Consider the following 21,121-nt stretch of genomic DNA (forward strand, 5'->3'; position numbering starts at 1 on the left):
TTCCTTTACTGTGAAGCCATGCACTGATGGTCTAGACCTTTAGTTTAGGTTTTAAGATTCACTACCAGGAGTGTTTTCAGTGTGTCTGCTGCTTTGCATTGCTCCTGGGAGCATCATCTTGTTTTGCTACTTTGTTTTCTATTACATTTTTTTGAATGGAAACAACTCTATTATCCTTTATTGGTCCCTCAGGGTTTTCAGTGCTAGGGACTTAATTTTGGAGTATTAAATTGCTCTGGTTGGCTTGGACTCACTGTGGAGATCAGGCTGGCCTTGAACTTGCAGTGATTCTCCTACTTAGGTCGTAGAATGTTGAATTTACAGGGATATACCACCCTACTCATTCATCCATTCTTTTTAAAAATTAGTTAATTTTTATTTTTTTAAAGACAGGGTCTCATTGTATCCCAGGTTGACTTACTATGTAGCTTAGGATTTTAGTCACGTACCTTCCCAGGCATTCTTTTTCTTTTTCTCATGTCAAACGGGTAATGTACCCAACTTCATAACAAGGTTTGAGGGTGGTATGTATCACACAGTGATATGAATAATTAATCATCTTGCTTATGAACTAAAAAAAGATTCTGCCTCAAGTACTCTTATTTCTCATCTTATAATTAGTAACATTAATGATTCAGCTAAAAAAAGCAATTGAATAAATCTTTTGGCTTTTAACACAAATTTGTACAAAGGACAAAATAAAGCCACTGACAAACTTCATTGAACTTTATATCTTCAGCTACTAATGATGATGATGATGATGATGATGATGGTGGTAGTGGTGGTGGTGGTGGTGGTGGTGATGGTGATGATGGTAATGGTGATGATGATGGTGATGGTGATAATACCCAGGTTTTACTTATGACAGTCTTTGTATACTTAAGTTGGAGTATCTTTGCTTTTATTGGTTTATTCCTGTTTGATTTCTGTTATTTATTTGGCTAATATTTTATGACAAATTTTCCTCTTCTGAGACTCTCTGGTTGTATTTAACCCAAGTCACATTCTTTGGAAGGCTCTTTGGCTAGGTGCCAGCTGAAGCTGCCCCACCCTGTTTTTGAAAGTACCTACTTTTGGCTTCCTTTCTTGCCTGAGGCAGAATTTCCTTATAGTATCCTCTTGGTTATATGGGCTATCTTGATGAAGCCAGTCAGATATATTGGGATCTGCAAAGATACAAAAAGGATTGGAATGTGTTTGCTCTTATGTGGTGTTACAAAGACATTTAAATATTATATTAGTTGCCTTTTGCATTGCTTTAATCAAATTCTTGACATGAAGTAACTTCAAGGAGGAAGGCTTTGTTTTGGCTTTCAGTTTAAGGGGATACCGTCCATCATGATGGGAAAGGCAGGGTGGCAAGAGTAGAAGGTGGTTGGGTTATATTACACCACAGCCAGAAAATATAGTTATGAAATGAAACTTAAGCTCTAGTTGGTCTGGGAAAGTGGAGCCTAAAAATGAGGTGGACTATTATCAGACAATTTATAGGGTATTCTTGATAGTTAAGCAAGGTCAGAAGAGCAAAGGTCACACGAGTTTAAGCTGTGTACAGTCAGGAGGCAAGTCATGCTTGGAAACATTCTGAATACTAACAGGTAAAATGGTGTGTAATCTAAAGTAAAACATACTCCTACTTAATTACATCTGAGAGGGGCATGAAAGTACATTCCAAGAACAGCCCATGTTATGGCGAAATTATCAGATATTACAGGACTTTTGCCTTGTTTAGTCAGTGTTTTCTCACAAAGTCTCAAAAATCTCACATAGCTTCATTCATAACTGACAATTATATGTTGGTATTTGAATGAAAAAAAGGAAAAAACGAAAGGACATGACTACTTCTAGAGGTGATGGAGGAGAAAGTTTATTTTAGCTAAAAGGAGCATAGTCAGAGACAGAGACATCTGGGAGAGTCCAGAGTGGACAAGACCTTGAGCCATGTGAGGAGGGGTAGTGGAGAGTGTGCAGCAACTGACGACCAGGACCAACAGATTGGGCCAGAGAGTAAACTAAAGGAATAGGTAACCAAAATGGCTGGATTATATAGGGAAGAGCAGCTGGGAGAAGGGCAGTTTAGCTCCTGGACTGGACAAATTTTTGGTGTGTGTGGGGGAATGCTAGCCATACTCCGTAGCAGGTTGGAACTGAGGGTTGCAGAGAACCTGTGGCCAGGTCTACATTGATATGTTAACTAGGCACCTCAGCTGGTTCAGCTTGCTTCTTCCTTTTTTATTGAGTTATAAACTCTATCCCAGCTGTTCTGAACCTGTCAAGACTCCTTTGGTGGGGGACGACCTTTTTACAGGAGTTGCCTAAGACCATCAGAAAACATAGATATTTACATTATGATTCAGAACAGTAGCGAAATTACAGTTAACAAAAAAATTATGGTTGGGGGGCATAATAACTTGAGGAACTATATTAAAGGGTCACAGCATTAGGAAACTTGAGAACCATTGCTCTAACCCATGAAATGGTACATCTTTCCATATTAGTTAACCTAATCTAGAGACCACATCATAGACATTCTCAGAGGCTTGTCTCCTAGATTATTCTAGACCAGTTGATAGATCAGTGGTATTAACTGTCAGATGTTTTGTGATCAGCTTGGACTTCATTAATTACAATATGCATGGTCAGGTACTGATGATGATATGCAGTGATCCATTTTTTCTGTACCCAGAGCATCCAAATTATTGTCCTGAAGTCTGAGTACAATCAGTAGACATTCTGAATTAAGAAGAGATGTAAACTCCATTTGACCTCTTCTAGTTCTCTTTCAACATCATGCTCAAATGTGTTTTTCCACTTTATTTTTAACTTTTGGAATAAACAAAAACACTAATGATGCTTTTATGGAGTTTAATGAGAAGGAAATGTTTGAGGGATAAAGCCATGACAAGTTAAAAAAGATATATGAAAAAGAAAAAACCAGAACAAACTCTGGAATTTTTGTCTGGATAATCAAAACCAAAACCTCAAACTGAAAATGTTTAGTCCTTTGTGTCTCGAGTTCTCTCCTTGGTCTCAAGATATATGAGTAGGTATGTTTGGTCTCCTGTATTAATTACTCTTGCACCCATCTCTGAAACACGGGTGAATCCACAAGCATTGCTTGATTTACATTTCTGCTTTGTATCCCTTTGTGTCCACTTCTCTGGTAGAGTCTTTCCACTTCCAGGCTCCGTGAAAAATGGAGATAAAATGGGTAAGACAGTCTTTGTACAAGGGAGGACTAATGTTTTAGTATAAGAAGATTGATAATTGAACAGGCCATCAGAATAGAGTTTAATAAATTTGGTGAGGGCAGTTAGTTACAAAGGAGGTGGGGATAAAAGGCTCTAAGTGATTAGAAATGGTTCTTCAGGAGAAGAGAGTTGTGAGCTGTGGTTTTAAGAGTGGATGAGATTTACTTTGACATGCTGGAGACTGGAGTCCTTAACAAACTGTGGGCACCGATTTTTGTCTTGCTCTTTGATTTGCTTTTGCAAACTGTATAACATGCTGTCATTTAGGATACTTTGCTATGTAAATAGCAGACTATAGAGGGAAAGTGGTTTAAATAATTGGTAACTGATTGACAAATGGAGTATCTGGAGACAGCTGGTGAGAATTTCTCCACAGTCCAGGACTCTGGTGTTTTCTACACTTTCCCCTTTCTAAACTGGGATTATTGACACCATTTCCTCTCTTTTTAGGGTAGTTGCTTCACCTGCCTATAAGTGTCTTATTTTTGCAGGACATTGTTTAAGGTAGGAAAAGCAACTTTTTACACACTCCCCTCCCCTACTTTGGCGTTTCCCTAACAGATTTTCCTTCTCATTGGTGAGAGTTGTATCACACATCCTTATGTTAACTGGTCACTGACAAGGTAACTTAGACTTTACCTCTACTGGTAGGATAGGAAGGTGAAACACCAGAGTAGGGACTGCTCAAACAAAGAAGGATCAGTAGTTGTTATGTAGACATAGTTAATCCATAACTAACTCACCCTGCAGTGGAATTACTCCTCTCTTCTCTCTCCTCGTTCTTCTCTCCTTTCTCTCCTCCCTCCTCTTTCTCTTTTTAGACAGGGTTTCTCTGTGTAGCCCCTGGCTCTCTCTCTGGAGACAAGGCAGAGATCTGTGTGCCTCTTCCCCGCTTGTGCTCAGACTACAGAGATGTGCCGCCATTGCCCAGCTCCCACTCCACCTTCGCAGCAAGGTCTTCCCTTTTAGTCCTGGCTGACCTCAGCCTCCTGAGTGCAGAGAGAGTGAGTGTGCATCACCTGATGTGGCTCCTTCTTTATCTCTGGAAAAGCAGATTGAAGCTGATTTTGGTTTTATGCAAATCATATACTTCTATAGTGGTTTAGTGTAGGAGAATGGTAAATATTTGTTGAATTCAAGCTTTAAGTGTCATGTTATCAGTTAAAAGCTTTTAAAATAATGCTCTTGAAATCTAGGTGGGAGAGGGATACGGAACCATTATGAAGTATAAAAGTGTATTGTCTATAAAATTATAAAAATAATCTTGTCTTTTATCCTGCATTAGGTCCAGCACAGTAGTGCCCCAAGATATCTGGTAGATGTCTTCATCTCAGTCAGCAAAGCCTCTCACCCGCTTTGCTCTATCCCATATCACACTGCGGATGGCTTCTCTCTGAGCCTGGCAACAATCTCTGTACCAATCTAGTTCCCAAGGCAGGTTTCCACCATGCCAGAAACATCTATCCCAATTTCATGGCGGCCTAGTGTCTCCAGCCACAATGTATTCTCTTGAACTTAACTTGCCATATGAAAGAACACACAACACAATAACCTCCGATCCAGCTGATAATATATAATTGCCCACCTAGACATACAAAGCCCCGTACACATCCATCCCTTAAGAATATTCATAACAACCTGTAAATGTGCAGAGAGGAATCTAAACATTAGCCTCCATGTTCTCTCCACTGCTTCTTCTCCCTCACTCCAGTCTCCCCCTCTTTCTAAAACTTTTCTCCTGCCCATCCTTCCTTTTCATTCAATGAGAGGCCTTTTCTATCTTGTACCTGCCTTCACCTGTATGACATCATCCTACAGTGTATTATTACCAATGCACACTAGGATGCATGAATATACCTTTTGTAAAAAATCTCTAGTATACAGGGAGGTTATGGAAATCAGACTCTTAGGTCACCATTTTACTTGAGTCAGCATTACTGTATAAAAATCACAGTTAATTTCTAAGCACTTCTTGCTTACTTTATACAGTATTAGGATATTCTTGTGATGAAATAGATAAGCAATTCCTCATTGTTTGTTCTATAGTCTTGTTTAACTGTTATACACCTTGTATCAGAAACATAGAGAAGTACAATAATATTTTAAAGAGTTGGCATTTTCTACAACTGCCTTTTATTTTGGGTGGGGAATTGGGAGGGTTTGGAGGTGGGGACAAGGTCTCAGGTAGGTCCTGCTGGTCTCAAACTTGTTCTGTAGCTGAGGACGGCCTGTCTCTGCCTTCCTAGTGTTGGCAGCATGCCTAGTCTTATGCAGTCCTGGGCCTTCTGAAGAAAGGTTACATTCTACCAGTTGAGCTACATCTCCTGTCTTGGACCCATAGATTTGATCAAATGCAGGTTTTAGATGTTTTTCATCAGTCTGTCTTATTTAGTTACATCAAGTCCCATGTTTTAAGAAATATTAGAAATTGGTCATCACTAGATGGCAGTCTTTCTCCACTTTAGTTTGTTAAGAAGGAAAAATAGTGCAGTACTATTAAGAACAGTGCTGGCTGCCAGCAGAAAGCTAACTTAGTAGATCTCTAAGTTTTCCAGATTAAGAATTGTTTGTTTATTTTTGCCTTTTGTATCTGTTGATGACTTATGGTCAGATATATTTTAAATGCCAAGTCTGTGTAGTTTATAAGGTCTTTTCACATTTGATTTTTACTCTGGTAGAAGTAATTTGTAATTAAGGACAAAAGATGCAAGAAAGTATGTTCTCACCTGTCTGATAGCCTTATGGAAACTGTGTATTCTTTTCACTTGCATGTACATAAAGAGTTCACACAGAACCAGGGAGTTCTGTAAATTTCAAAAAAAATGGGAAATATAGAGTATCCTAAACACTGTCTACTTCATTTAAGTTTGAACTGTTCTTTTTTTTTTTTTTTTTTTTTTTTTTTGAGACGGGTTCTTGCCCTATTGTCCTGGCTGTCTTGTTACTAATTACTCTGAGCTCAGGCTCCAGCCTCAGCTTCCTGAATGTTGGAATTACAGGTCTGGGAACTCCGTACCAACCAATTCTTATTTTAATTTTAAAATTTTCTACTCCACTGTAAACCTTTAAAGTTACTCCACATCATATTATAAGAGAGTGTTAAAATCATGAAGATTCTAAGTAGAAACTTGGTGACACTGATAAGGAGATTAAAACTACCACCTGCTGTCTGTCTGTCCTCAAAATGCTTGCTCTTTCTCATTATGTGCCTCAATTGGGAAGCTTAATGCTCAGCTAGTACTTCAGGGAAATTGTAATTGATTGCTGTTTCCTATTTGGTAAATGAGAAAGAGCTGAAGGTCAGAGAGATTAATTGAATTGGCCAAAGATGTAGCTAATTACAGTGCTTAGACGAAGACCTCATAATCAGGCATCTAAAATCCACATTTTCTTACTTTGAGTTTTACTTTAGGTTTTCTTTTCTTTTTTAAAAATAGGAAACCCAAGGAGGCATTACCTAAGTTCTGATTTTCTTTTGTTTTCTTTTTTTGAGTAGGCCTTACACCGTTCAGGGGCCACACGAGTCAGTTAGGCTCAGCTTGGATACCTCCCAATTGCTCGGATTACATGCTCTGCTGGTGCCCAAATTTCTGAACTTTGGGGTCCCCCCCCCGACCCCATCAAGTTTGTTCTTTATCTTTGGAGAGAATGAATGAGAACTTTTCCTGGTAGAACCTACTGTAGAAGTTATTACTGAGTCAGAATATACTGAAATTTAATTTTTTTTAAAAAATAGAATAATACCAACCTACTTTTTAAGTTTGAGGATTTTTTAGTGATTTTTTTTCCCTCCTAGTTTTCTATATGACAGGGAATATTGGTATTTTTACTTAGAAGGAGAAGAGTTAAGCTTGAAACTTACTGAAATGTCTGTGGTGGGTTCAGTCTTATGTGCTCTGCATAGCTTTTGTAAAATCATCCACTTACAAAAGGAGGGCTGCTTATAATTTTTTCATCTTTCCTTTCCAAGGAACGGGAATGAATCTTGATGGCTGTGTTTTTACTGAAGTCAGTGTTGAATTTTTACTGGAATGTAGGCATGTCTGTGTATGTCTTTGTGTCTGTGTGCCTGTCTGATACCCTTATTTTGGGTAGTGAACTGACATGATGAGGAAAGTAAACTGTTTTATCCAGAAGATAAGTGCATGATGATCCTGTACCACACATCACTCTGGACTCAAAAAACATGGTCACTGAGCAAATATTTGTTTGCTGAAGGAGTGTCAGGGATCAGAGATACTGTTGGCATGTCCCAGTCAGCATGTGGGTCCAGGAGACCTCCAGTTAAAGTGGGGCTTAATGGAGGACAGAGGATTAATAGAGTTTTGGCTGAAGTCTGATTCACAGGTCTAGTGGGTGTCTGAACTCATCCTGTGGTTATCCAACCTCCCTACCATATCATACATACATAGATATACATAGACGTTGGAAGAATTCTTGTACTAGTTCCCTGACTTGTGGAGTGAGGGCTATTATGGTTGTGGTTGGAAAGGCTAAATGCCTTTAGAGTTGCCTGTTTCAGGAAAAATAGTGAATCAATACAGTGTTGCATCCCTGGAGCAGTTGCAGAAATTATTGTAACCAGCAAGGACTTGAAAGGTGGAGAATGACAGTTGACTATCAAAAACTTTATCAAGTAGTGACTCCAATTGCAGCTGCTGTACCAGATGGGGTGTCCTTTCTTGAGGAGATTAACACATCTCCTGGTACATGATATGCAGCTATTGATCTAGGAAATGTCTTTTTTTCTCTATACCTGTCTCTAAGGACCTCCAGAAGCTATTTGATTTCAGTTGTCAAGGGCAGCAGTATACCTTTATATTACCTATATATTAATGCTCTAGCTCTGTGTCATAGCTTAGTTTGAATGGATCTTGATCCTCTGTCTCTTCTACAAAGTACTGCATTAGTACACCATATTGATGCCATTATGCTGATTGGACCAAGTGAACATGAGGTATCAACCACATTAGACTTGTTGGTAACAGAAATGTGCATCAGAGGATGGGAAATAAATCCATGTACAATTCAGAAGACTTCTACCTCAGTGTCTTGGTCACTGGTCTATTGCTGTGAACAGATACCATGACCATAAGAACTCTTATAAAAGAAAGCATTTGATTAGCAATTTGTTTACAGTTTCAGATGTTTTGTTCATTATCATCATTGCAGGGAACATGGTGGCAGACATAGTGCTGGAGTAGTAGCTGAGAGCTGTACATTTGGATCTGCAGGCAGGAAGTGAGAGACATTGGGTTTGGCATTTGAAACCTCAGCCCATCCCTGTTTGTACTCTTCCTCCAACAAGGCCATACCTCCTACAAAAAGCCATACCTCCTAATCTTCTAATCTTTCCCAGATAGTGTCACTCACTGGTAACTAAGCATTCAAATATTTGAGTCTATGGGGCCATTCTGGTTCAACCCACCACACTCAGTAACATTCTTAGGACACCAGAGGTATGGGACATGCAGAGATATTCACACTCATATAGAACTGACTTCCTCATGTATAATGTACAAATGAGAGCACTGCCCTGAACTCTAAACTCAAATTTCTTGTCATTACTGCACGACTCCAATCGGAGTATTAAAAGCCGTCAAATCATATGATTGGAGTCGTGCAGTAGTGACAAGAAATTTGAGTTTGGAGCCATGAGATTGCTTGGTGAGAGAGCACAGAGAGGTGTAATAGAGGGGAAGGCTCTAGAAGGGAGACTGGGAAGGTGTGTCAGTGAATGGGTAAATCCTTGTTAATGTGGTTACTATTGCCTTCTCCAGAAAAGAGTGTTTAATGAAGAAGTGAGCACCAAACCTCAACAAATGCTGCTACCAGAGGAGTAAAATGAATCCTTGCTCTAGTGGGAAGAAAAGAAGTGGAAAATGTTTTGCTAGGACGGAGAGCAGAAAACCTAGATGGTAGCTGGAAGGGCACATGCAGTTCAGGGCATGTTTTCTACTTATCTTTTTTTTTTTTTTTTTTTTTTTAAGTAATCGAGAAGGCATATCTTCTTTTATTTCTATAAGAAGTATATATAATTGCACATAAAAACAGCTCAATAATATAGTAGCTATTCTGTATAATTAATTACAGTGGGTATTAATATGGTATTTTCTTTCTTGTGCTTTATCCCCACCCATGCAAACAAGCAAACATAAACCTCTCAGCATTTTAGCTGTAATTGTTGTCTGTCTTCTTTAACTATGACCTCCCTGCCATGAATATTCAAGCAGTTTTCAAATACAAGAAATGGGTTCTCTCCTGTAAAGTGGGACTCAAATATAGGCAAACAGTGAATGGTTACTCCTTAACAGTAGTGCCACTATTAACTAGGAAACACATCTTACTGGTAAGGTTAGTTTCATGTTTCATGTACAATTCACACCTTTTCACATACCCATCCACAAATGGGTAATTACGTTGGTGCCCTTGTCCCGCCATCTACTTATCTTTTTACAGACATGGTCTGATGGAGGGGGCAACTTACATGATGTAGAGCAGAAGTCTTTAAAATAATAAGCAGGGTTAGCTGCAAATGAGCTCTGACTGTGGAGAGCAGACAGAGGAGAAAGCACAGAGGTAAGCAGGTTGGTTGATTTTCCTGAGGGAAGATGAAATAGTTAAGTGTATTCCCTTCCCTCCTTTCTGAGAACTGTATAGTTAGAACAGTAAGTGAGAGGGGTGGATCAACATTGAGGCAGGAGAAATTAAGATTTCCACATGATGAGATTTTATATCATTTTTTGAGATGTTAATCATTTCCTGGGTTGATCATTCCTAATTCAAAAATCTCAAGTACGAATGCTCATAAGGAATCATAAGTGGAAAATGCCAGGTCATGTTTGTGACCTGTTGTAGTCAAAACACTAAGTCACTAAGACACTGAATAGATTTACCTTTGGGATATAAGTTTTATGTGAAAACATGATGAATTATGTGTTTGGATTTGAATCTTAAATACAAGGAAACTCACACAAATATTCCCCCAATTCCTCCAATCAGAAACATTACTTTTCAAGCATTTTAGACAAGGGATCCCATCTCCAGTAGGATTTCTTAGTGGTGTTGAATGACTCTTTTAGATTGCTGCTATGTAGTCATACTGAATCTAGTCAGCCTGTCTATGATTTTTTTCTCCAGTACTATTCAACTTCTTGGGTGGCATCATAGAGTAACTAACTGGATAGTTGGATTTATTGAAATCGAGCTTTGCTAGATGAGCTAAATGGAGAAAGGGACAGGAGCTATAATTCACGTCTTTTATTTAGTGATGACATCTAATGATGTGCCAAATGTTTTTAAGTGAACTAGAAAGCAACTTTTTTGGATTTTCCTAAAACCAACCCAACCCAACCAACCCAGTTTCACTGTGGGGACAGTATGGACTCAGTTTTAATGTGGGGACAGTATGGACTCAGTTTTAATGTGGGGACAGTATGGACTCAGTTTCAATGTGGGGACAGTATGGACTCAGTTTTAATGTGGGGACAGTATGGACCCAGTTGATGGTTTATGTGTCCTGACTATTTAGTTTCTACAGAAGTTTCTTCCAAGTTTGTAATTCTCTTCTCCTCAGAAGTGCTGAAATCTTCATGCCATCTTCTCTTTGAAGGTCTGTTTATGATGGTGAGGAACATGGACGATTCATGGAGAAGCTAGAAACTCGTATTCGCAATCATGATAGAGAAATTGAGAAAATGTGCAACTTTCACTACCAGGGCTTTGTGGACTCCATTACTGAACTGCTGAAAGTACGAGGAGAAGCCCAGAAACTCAAGGTAAGGAGACACTCCTGGATATTTGCTCCTCTGTCCTCTGCTGGGGTTCTGATCAGTATTGACAGAGAAGAGGCCATACTGCATGACCTGTAGAACAGGCTTGTTTTATTTTCATGTGGTAGATACTTAAGTTCCCACTTTTCAAATATAGAATCTAGGTGAAGGTTCATGGGTAGCCTGGGAAAACCACAAAGTTGGTATGAAGTGAACATTACTAAGCAAAGTACATGTACAGTTTAGATACAGTCATATTATTTTCTTGGTTTAAAAACATGCATAGCTCTCTTTGGTTAGGTTTGAGAGAACACAGTCCAGCATACTTAAACTAGTACTTAAGGTTTCATTCATGTGGCTCTGCCATGCCTTCACTCTCATTTCTCGGCTTTTATAATGTTGATGGTGATGATAATTTCTTTGAGATCGGGTCTTCCTATGTATCCTATCCTGGCCTCCAGTTTCCTCCTTCCCTAGTTTCTTAAGTACTAGGATTACAGGTGTGTCTCATTGTACCTGGAGTGTAGTAAGATTTTTACAAAGTATGGAAATTCTATGCCAAAACCCATATAAAGAATACTCTTTTAACTTAGTTTAATGTCTACAAGTAGGTTGAACCAGTGATCAGTTTCTTAAACTTCTCCTGAAGCCACCAGCTTCTTGCTGGAACGCCACCCCCCACCCCCAAGCTAGGCATTAAAAAGCTGCCATTACTTACTTGATAGGCCAAGGTGGAAAGACCTTGATTCATGTTCAGGAAAGACGCAGGTCACCGCAGATCCCTTCTCTTAGATAACTTGGCTTCTTGATCCAAAGACTATTCTCCTAAATTTCTGTTATGTTAAACAGTTTAGATTTTTGCCATTTTCTAAGAAAATTCATCTGTTTTGTCACTAATAAGAGTTTTATTTTTTTCTCTCTAGTCTTTATACATTTGTTTTTCTTGTTGGAATGTAAATTAGAATCCTTAATAGAATTTTTTTCTTCATTGGGTTAACTGGACAGCATGTATAAAATTCATCTCAAAGAATATATTGCTAAAAAAAGAATTTTTTAAAAATTGCAAAGAAACAAATTTTTTTTTTGAAAGGCTAAGCAAGCTATTAGATATCAAAGAGCTCCCTTGCAATCTTGATTATTCTTTTTCTGTGCTTCTTAGTCTTTTGCATTGCAAACTTCTCCCACGTAGTCTTGGGAACCTATTCCAGGATGGCTCAAAGGATAGAAAAGATGTAGAATATGGTTTAAGAGAAATGGACCAGATCATTGCCTGGAAACTTACCAATTGCTGACCTTAATTTCTGATTGATACTCACCTTTGTTCTACTTTCTCCTCTACTTTAAATTGGCTCAAGTTGCAAATTCCTTCAGATTGGTTTGAATGCTTCTGATGGAATACCTGACTGTATTTTTCTAGTTTGGTATTTTGGCTGCTTGAGACTCTCACCCAGTGACTCTGAGGGTGAGGGGACTAGTGTCTAGCTGCACACTTGGTAAGGTCTGCGCTGGGGAACCCATTTGAACTGGGTGAAGAATGCTGAATTTCTTAACTCTTGAAAGGAATTTAGAAGTGGAAAAGTTTTAAGTCTAAATCAAGCACTTATAACACTAAGTTAATATAATAACATTGCACTTTGTGATGCTCATTATTTTGTGATCACAGCATCTCTGTATGAGTATATACACAATGTGTGTATGTCATGCACTTCCATACCTTTTTTTATTAGCAATGTCTTTATAGACAGTTCGTTTCATTGTAGGATATAGAATAGTTATCAGCTAGAATTAAGACAGTTACTATTTTTCTTACCATTGACATAGAGTAGGCTCCTTTGGATTTGTTTTAGATGATTATTTGCATGTTTAGTTTACTAGTCATTGAACAGAATTTCTAAGAAAACTTGAAATTAAGCAGAAGAGAATTAAATAGAAAATGAAATGTATTATACCTAGTAAAGATAAACATTGTTTCTTGAAAATTGTCTCAGTCTGCATATATATGTGTGTATCTATGTGTGTCTCTGTGTGTGTCTGACTTTGTTTCTTTCTCTCTCTGTCTCAGTGTGTTCATTTCATATGTCTGTGTATGTGTCTGTGCCTTTCAGGGTTGCGTTTCTCTCTGCGTATCCGTCTTTGTCCCCATGTGTCATTTCTCTGTGTTTGTATCTCTGCGTATATGTCTGTATTCATGAGACTTATTGTAAAATATATGTCTATAAGTTTGAGGTTAGAAACTTTGAGAAATGATGCAATAAACAAGGATATTTTAATATGGACAATAGTTGTGAATGTAGTTGTATTGGAGGTTTTAATTTTGAGAGAACTCCAGAATAGGATAAAAACACCCAGTTTGTTGAAACTATACCTTTTTTTTTTTTTTTTTTAAATCCACATTGGTTTCTCTTACTTTGAGCTGAATCCTATTTTTCTAGTGACAGGCTTTCATTAGAAGCAGCCTTTCTCCTGTTAGCTCTTCAAGATATTTGAAACAGCCATTGTTTAGGTGTGGGATGAAGTGTGCAGGGTCTCCAAACTACCTTTCATTTATCTATGGGCTAAAAATAACTGCATTTCTTCATGTGGTATACATTTAGCTCCTAATTTTTCCTTTTTTTACATTTTTATCATGCTGCAGTTTGTCAGTGGCTTCATGATACATGACATCTGAATGTCATGCTCATCAGTTGATCTTGTTACCCTACCATTTTCTTTTATTTTAGAGTGGGTAAAACAACTTCTGGCTTAGAAAGCCAAATCTAGTTTGCCCCCTATTGTTGTAAATAAAGTTTTATTGAGACCTGGCCACACCAGCACATAACATTTTATTTATTGCTACAGTTCTGTCAGTGTTGGCTAGTTACTGCAGAGAATCTGTGGCCTGAAAAGCTGAAAATACTTACTCTCTTACTGTAATGGAAACAGATTGCTTGCCCCAATTTTAGGTGATGCTTTGGTGAATGTCTCAGAGTTGCATTTGGTGGCTATATTCATTCTTGCCTCTCACTGAGCTCACAGACTATTAGTTAATGGTGTTTTTTTACATCTAATGCTCCTAGGATCATAACTATCTATTGCTTCTTTTCCTCAGATTTTATAAAATATTTTTTGGAAGAGGTCCGATTTTATTTTATCTTTGAAAGCAGGGGTTATGGACTATATTATCCAGTTATCATGTATAATTTAAGATTACAATTTTAAAAAGTGTGTTTTCTGAAAAACTAGTTTCTTGAGATGATATTGAATCAAATAAGTGTGGAAAACACTCCATATGATGTCCCTTTCCTGAGCATTCATAGTGTTTGTTATTTTCCCCTCTTCGTGTGTATTTATGCAATGCACCTGTACATATGTGTTACTAACATTAGCTAGCAATTCTCGATGTGTCAAGGGACACTGTAGGAACTACTGTGTTGAGGTTAAGTATACGAGTGCCAGGCACTAGCAGAAGGCCAGATCATCTCTGTTTAAGGAGTTTACAAGTAAATATTGTCCATATTTTGATAATGTCTCAGATGATAAGCAATTGCTTTTCTAAAAATTTATTTGTTTTATGTTAGTGGAAACATCAAGAGTAGATAGTTGAAAAGGGACGTGTTTGTCCCTTTAAATTATAAGTCATAGCTTATTTAAGGCTTATTCACATATTTCCACTGTCTGGTGTGAAATTGATGGGTTAATGGAAGTATTAGAAGCTGTTATGAATTAATGATCCCAAACTATTTAGTGATTCATCTTTTAGAATTAAGATGATAACTAGTAACCACCTGACTTGTGTCACACAGTTGAGATCATACCTGGCTTTTTCAGGAGCACACGTGAAGTAAGAAGTGTCTGTGGTAACATCTATTTTCTAGATTTTGCATGGATTAAAACTCTTTGGATTATTTTATTTCTTTCTGCTTTCTTGTTCTTGTTTGTATCCCCCACCCCCCTTTCTCTCCAAAGTTAGAATGTGATCTTGAGGATATGGTAGTATCTTACTTTGCAATTTAGTATCTAAAGCAAACGTGTCTCTTGCTCAGCTTTTCTTTTCCTTTTGCAAAAGGTCATGGAGATGCCTAGTAGAGAAGTTGGTAGGAGTTTAAGTTGTAAAGAGAGCAGCTGGATCCCCATGTGCTGGAATGCAAAAAGTATCTGGAGACCCAACCCCAGTCTTTTTATACTACATTTTGATCTTTATCCTACTGTTGTCAAAGTGTTTGTTTTTATGAGTTTAAATTGTCTTCTCTCCACAGAACCAGGTGACGGACACTAACAGGAAACTGCAGCACGAGGGCAAGGAAGTAAGGCCAGCTTACCTTCAACAACGTCTTCTGTTTTGTGCTGGATGGCTGTTCTTCATTTTGGGGATTACAGAATATAAGCAGTTTGTTGGAAGTTCTTGGGTGCAATTGTTACTTCTTGTAATGTTTACCTGAATAAAATGAATATAGCCACTACAGGGTGCACTGAAGTAAGATGCAGCCTCTAGGCTGTGTATAAAAGAAAAAGACATTGACTAGTTTACCATCCCTGCTGGATTGTTCTTCCTCCCTCTTCCCCCAGCTCAGCCCTCCTGTATTGTTATTCTTCTGTTTCAGTCAGGGTCTCAAGGCGCCTAAGCCTGGTTTGAAGCTCCTTCTGCCTCCGCTTTCCCAATGTTGTGATTACTGGGAGGATGCCGCCATACTTGGCTCATGTTACTTTCCTCTTTCTCCTTCACACCCCTCCCTCCTTCCCTTTTTTTCCTTTCTATTTTCCTCCCTCCCCTTTCCTTTCTTCTTTTTTTTTTGTGTATATTGATTTTACTTTTTTTTTTTCTTTCGGAGCTGGGAACCGAACCCAGGGCCTTGCGCTCGCTAGGCAAGCGCTCTACCACTGAGCTAAATCCCCAACCCCGATTTTACTTATTTTTTTGTCTGATAATATACCAAATACCTGGATTTTTTTTTGAACAAGGTATTACTGTGTAGCCTAGAGCTCACGGACTTAAAACAATCTTCCCATCTCAGTCTCCAGAGTCCTGGGGTTACAGGCACGTGTGCCCCACCCTGTTTGTATATTACCTGATAGGCAGTCTCTTTCCGTGTTCTCTGCATGCTTTTTGCTTTTCCTCATTTTGTTTTTCTCCACTGTGCTGCTGTACTTTTGGTACATAGTTTTTACTTATGTAGTTGTTTCGTTTGTCTCCCTCCATTAGAATTTGCTCCACATTATTAGAGGGTTTGCTTGTTTTATTCATTGCTGCTCCTCTTCTGTCTTTCTAAACAACAAATGTTATAAAGTGAGTGCTCAATAAATATTTCTTTTAAAGAAAGCAATTCTGTTAATTGACAAACTCCTCATATAAGCTTTAACAACTTGCACTTATAGTGTACATCCATTTATTTACTTAATCCAAAGCCAAAACCGATATTTCTCCTATTTTATTGGTGGGGAAACAAGAACAGATGGTTTGAAATTTTATAGTAATCAACAAGGCTGAGGTCAAAGTCAGCCCTTTCTGACTTGCAGTACATTCCTCTTCCCTGTCATCCACCACGGAATGACCTCTTTATTCTTTTCGCATATTTAAGGGATATAATTTTTAGGTGTATGTGTGGGATGGACCCTGAATGCAGATATGGAGATTTTCACTTCACAAAGTCCATATTCTACAGACACGGTTCGTTGCATTTTGAGATGACTGTGGGAAGAGAGTAAATTAGTCTCCAGTAAACTGGATCTTGTGCAAGATTGTATCCTTTAGGTGTGGAGCTTGTTTGCTCAAATGGGACCTCCTGAAGATAAGAACTGCCTTCCTCTGGGACCCCAGTGGGCACAAGGATGTCAACCATGGAGTCTGGTAGGGTTGGGAAATGGGCAAATGTCCTAGCTAACAGCCCTGTTTAGATGCACATGCAGGGTGGTGGGAGAGCCATGTAGGCGTGTTCACTGATGAGGAGGCAGTTCTTAGCTTGCCTGGTAGGTCTTTCCAGGAATCTGGAGTTCTTGGATGAATTAAATGTGAGGTGGGAAGACTGAAAACTTTTTATTTACAGTTCTTGGCATAATTCTGTTTTTTCCCCCCTTTTGCCAAGCTGGTAATAGCAATGGAAGAGCTGAAGCAGTGTCGACTACAACAGAGAAATATTTCTGCTACTGTTGATAAGCTAATGTTGTGTCTTCCAGGTGAGGACCTGGGAATGGAGTGGGATTCTTGATGTAATTCCTTTAGCTGAGTTAGTTGTTTACTTTGTTTCAATGATGCCTGTGTCACCTGTTTTCTCTTTCAAGTCCTAGAGATGTACAGTAAACTGAGGGACCAGATGAAAACCAAAAGGTAAGATTTTTTAAATTGAGTGGTCTTTATTACCAAAATTTTCTTTTATTTACAATACTTAAAAAAGATTTATTTTATTTTTATATGTCTCTGTGTGTACATATCTGTTTTTGCTGCATGTATTATGTGGATACCCACAGAGACTAGAAGACGGCATTGGATCCCCTGGAACTGTAATTACAGGCATTTGTGTGTTGTCTGATGTAGGTGCCAGGGTCTGAATGGGTCTGTGAGAGCAATAAGTACCCTCAGCCACTGTCCTATCTCTTTAGTGCCCTCCTTGCATCTTGAGCTGTCAGCTCTACAGAATATTTAATCGTGTCTGGATGACTCAGTGGTGCCTATGAACCTTGCCATTCGGCTGTTTGGGTTAGGACATTTCTCTGCCTTTTCTGACCTCCCTAAGTATTCATCTCATACCTCCTGTCAGTGTGCCCTTGTCTCCTTTCTTTCCCACCACTTCTATCCTCTGCTTCTCTCCATTTCCTTACCTCACATACATACCCCATCTAGACTAGTACTTAGCACAGACTCAGGCAAGCTCTATGCAGGTTTCCCCTCCCTCCCTTCCTTTCTTGGTCTACTATTTGATGCCTTAAGTCAGGCAGTCTTTGGACTCTGAGACTTTTCCCTGATTGTGACCATGATGTAGAGATCACCTTCAGATTTATAGCCCATCTTGTTTTTTTTCTTCTTTTGGAGTTCAGTTATTTGCTGTGTGCTGTTTGATGGTTGAAAACAGTTGTTTTATGTATTAGACAGGACCTACTTGTTATAAAGTGTTGCGTCATGTCTGTGTCTTGTTAAGCTTTCATGGCTGGAGGCCTGGTTATTCCTTTTTGAACTGTAAATATCATTTATACTATTGGGTTTTATGTTTCCTAAAGTGTCCCTATCACATATCTTTGTTAATAATGTTCTTCTATTAGGGAAGGAATTATTTTTCTGTGGTGAAAGCTTATATTTCATATTTTATTGTTATGAATGAGAGGTAAATATTTATAGGTAACTGATTCACTTTCAGGGATCTCTTAGTAGAATTAAAAGAAATAATCTTGAAAGAGTTCTTTTCACAATAGCAGCTATTCTCAGGCTATGGGTTCCACAACCCTTTTGGGGTCAAACAACCCTTTCATGGAGGTCACCTAAGACTATTGAAAACCAAATATTTACATTATAATTCATAACAGTAGTAAAATTACAATAATGAAGTAGCAGCAAAACATAATTTTATGGTTGGGGTCACCATAGCATAAGGGTCCCAGCATTAGGAAGGTTGAAAACCACTGTCCTAGAGGGAAAAGAGGAGAGTGAGCACACATGTAAATGACATGGAGGAACTGGCTTTTCAGGTTTTTTCTTCTTCTTCTTAAAGACAAGGTTTTTACTATGTAGCTTTGGCTAGCTTCAAACACTTTGTGATCCTACTACCTTTGTTACCTGATTAAAGGTATGTGCTACCACACTTGACCTCATTAGTTTATTTTTGTATGTTTTTAAGATTGATTTTTTTAAGCTTTTGATTTCGTGTGTATGTGTTTGTGTGTGTGAATGCATTTGGGTATTGGTACCCCAGAGTTTAGAAGAGGGTGTCAGATCCCCTGGAACTGGAGCTATGTGTGGTTGTGAGCTGCCTGACACAGGTGCTGGGATCCAAGCTCTGTTTTTGTTTGTTTGTTTGTTTGTTTGAGACAGGGCTTCTTTGTGTAGCCCTGGCTGTCCTAGAACTCACCCTGTACATCAGGCTGTCTCTGCCTCCTGAGTGCTGGAATTAAAGGTGTGTGCTACTGCTGCTTGGCTCCAAATAAGGTGCTGTTATTTGTTGCTAGGAATCACTGGACTTTGTATTAATTAGTCTTGAAAAATGTGATTCTATTTGGCAGAGCAGATGTTTCATCATGGGCTACATGTCTGCAGGCAGCATGCCTGAATTTCCTCATTCTGTAAACTAAGTTCTTAGAACTAAACCCCAGTATGTATTTATCATGGTGGTTCAACGTCTATTACATGCAGTTCTTGATACCTAGTTGAGTCATTGCTATTCTGCACATGCTAAATTATATAAAATTGTAATATTTTAGAGTCTAAAAATTTAATGAAAACAACTATTTCAGATTTATGTTTGTATGTTTATTTCTAAGTTTAAGATGAACAAACCTCTCTGTTTGGACTAAGAGTTTAATTCTTAGAACTTATGAGAAATGACCCTCCCCCAAAAGAAAAACCAACCAACTAACCAGCAAACAAACAAACAAACAAGAAAAAAGAAAGAAGTCTGTGGTCTGGTGTTTGTTTTTGAGTATGTTGAGGTAAGAGGAGCTGAAGTGTCTGCCGTGAAGAGACTGAGTCCAAACCAGACCTACATATTTAGACCTACATATTTGTTTCATCTACGGAAGGAATGGGTTTTCCCTTTCTAGACAGATATCAAATGTCATAATTAGAGAATTTTAAAGCCTAAAGAGGAAAATTATGAATATTTTGCTGTCTAAAGAAAAAAATACTATGATTCTCACTTTTGTGCTTGTTCCTTGGTATTTATTTGAACTTTTTTGTCTATTATTTGTGTTTGGTGCTAGATATCTATGATTTGTGAAAAAATTATGCACAGTTATACTTTTTTTAAAAAGACAGAGTCTGACCTCTAACTTACTATGTAGTCCAGGCCCTGAATTCATGGCGAACCTTCTGCTTCAGCCTTTCAAGTGCTGTGTTTACAGCCATGTCTGACTTTACAAATACTATGATTCTATCTGTAAGGTCTGTTTGTTTTTAAATTAATACAAAATCTGGGAAACATTGCAGCATCAGCATCATTCATGAAAAGGATAAATTAAACTCCTATCTCAGCTCTTTGCTCTAAAAACCTATTTAGCACATCGTTTAGACGTAGGGGATGCATGAACCAGACACAAAACTAAAGAGAATTGATGCTGTCTTTGATCTTAGGCAAAAGCCTGAGAACTGTTTGTCTTTTTCAAATGTTTTATGTTCAATAATATTGTAAATGTTTTTATTTATTTATTTTTAATTGGATATTTTATTTATTTGCTTTTTAAATGATATCTCCTTTCCCAGTTTCCCCTCCACAAACCCCTATCCCATTCTCCCTCCTCCTGCTTCTATGAGTGTGCTCCCTATCCCCTACTCACTCCTACCTCACCTTGCATCCCTACACTGGGGCATCAGTTTATTTACATTTTAGTACATGGATGTATCATAGTTTGTTTAGCCAGCAAGCTCCTTCTTATTTAATACAGATTTTACTTTAATTAGCCTACAATTTAAGAGCTCTATATAATTTCAACAGTTAAATTTCCTTTGAAGTCATGCAGGCAGAAAGAATACCTTGAGAAGGTTGAGGAGATACTCAGGTGTAGAGGAAGTGAGGGAAGTGGAACAGTGAGGCTGTGCCAGGAGAGCAGGAGGCTCCACAGTAGCAGCTGAGAAGGGCCAAAGGGGCGTCAGGGCAGGCAATAGGGAAAGGAGATGAGTAAGAGACAAGAGTGATGGCGCTGAAGGAATGCCATAATGTATTCTGACTTAAAAAGAATAATGAGGGATTAAACCTGTAAAGACTTCTAAATGTATATACAGAATATTAATAAAACATTTTCCTTTTTGTTTTTGAGATGGTCTTATCATTTAACATGGGTTGGCTTGGAGACTCTATGTAGACCAGGTGGTCTCAAACTTATACATATCCTCCTGCCTCTGCCTTCTCGCATCAAAGGCATGTGCTACCAAATCTATCTTATCTGTCTCACCCGCTTCTCGACAGTATTTCATTATGTAGC

General features: G+C 38.3%; 1 protein-coding gene and 1 non-coding gene across 4 annotated transcripts in view; one reads left to right on the forward strand and one right to left on the reverse strand.

Moving 5' to 3' along the window:
* Exoc6b (exocyst complex component 6B) overlaps positions 1-21,121 on the forward strand; it is a 446,009-nt gene that overhangs the window by 50,175 nt on the left and 374,713 nt on the right. For all 3 annotated transcript variants that reach the window (XM_032906207.1, XM_032906208.1, XM_032906209.1), the window contains exons 2-5: positions 10,864-11,029; positions 15,259-15,306; positions 17,083-17,173; positions 17,279-17,324. In XM_032906207.1, the coding sequence (XP_032762098.1) occupies positions 10,864-11,029; positions 15,259-15,306; positions 17,083-17,173; positions 17,279-17,324 (351 nt within the window). The remainder of the gene's footprint in view (positions 1-10,863; positions 11,030-15,258; positions 15,307-17,082; positions 17,174-17,278; positions 17,325-21,121) is intronic.
* Positions 479-583, reverse strand: LOC116904787. The gene has a single exon (XR_004388451.1). It is a non-coding gene; the product is annotated as a small nucleolar RNA U13 (small nucleolar RNA).

Source organism: Rattus rattus, chromosome 6, assembly GCF_011064425.1.
Source record: "Rattus rattus isolate New Zealand chromosome 6, Rrattus_CSIRO_v1, whole genome shotgun sequence".
NCBI classification, from domain to species: Eukaryota; Metazoa; Chordata; class Mammalia; order Rodentia; family Muridae; genus Rattus; species Rattus rattus.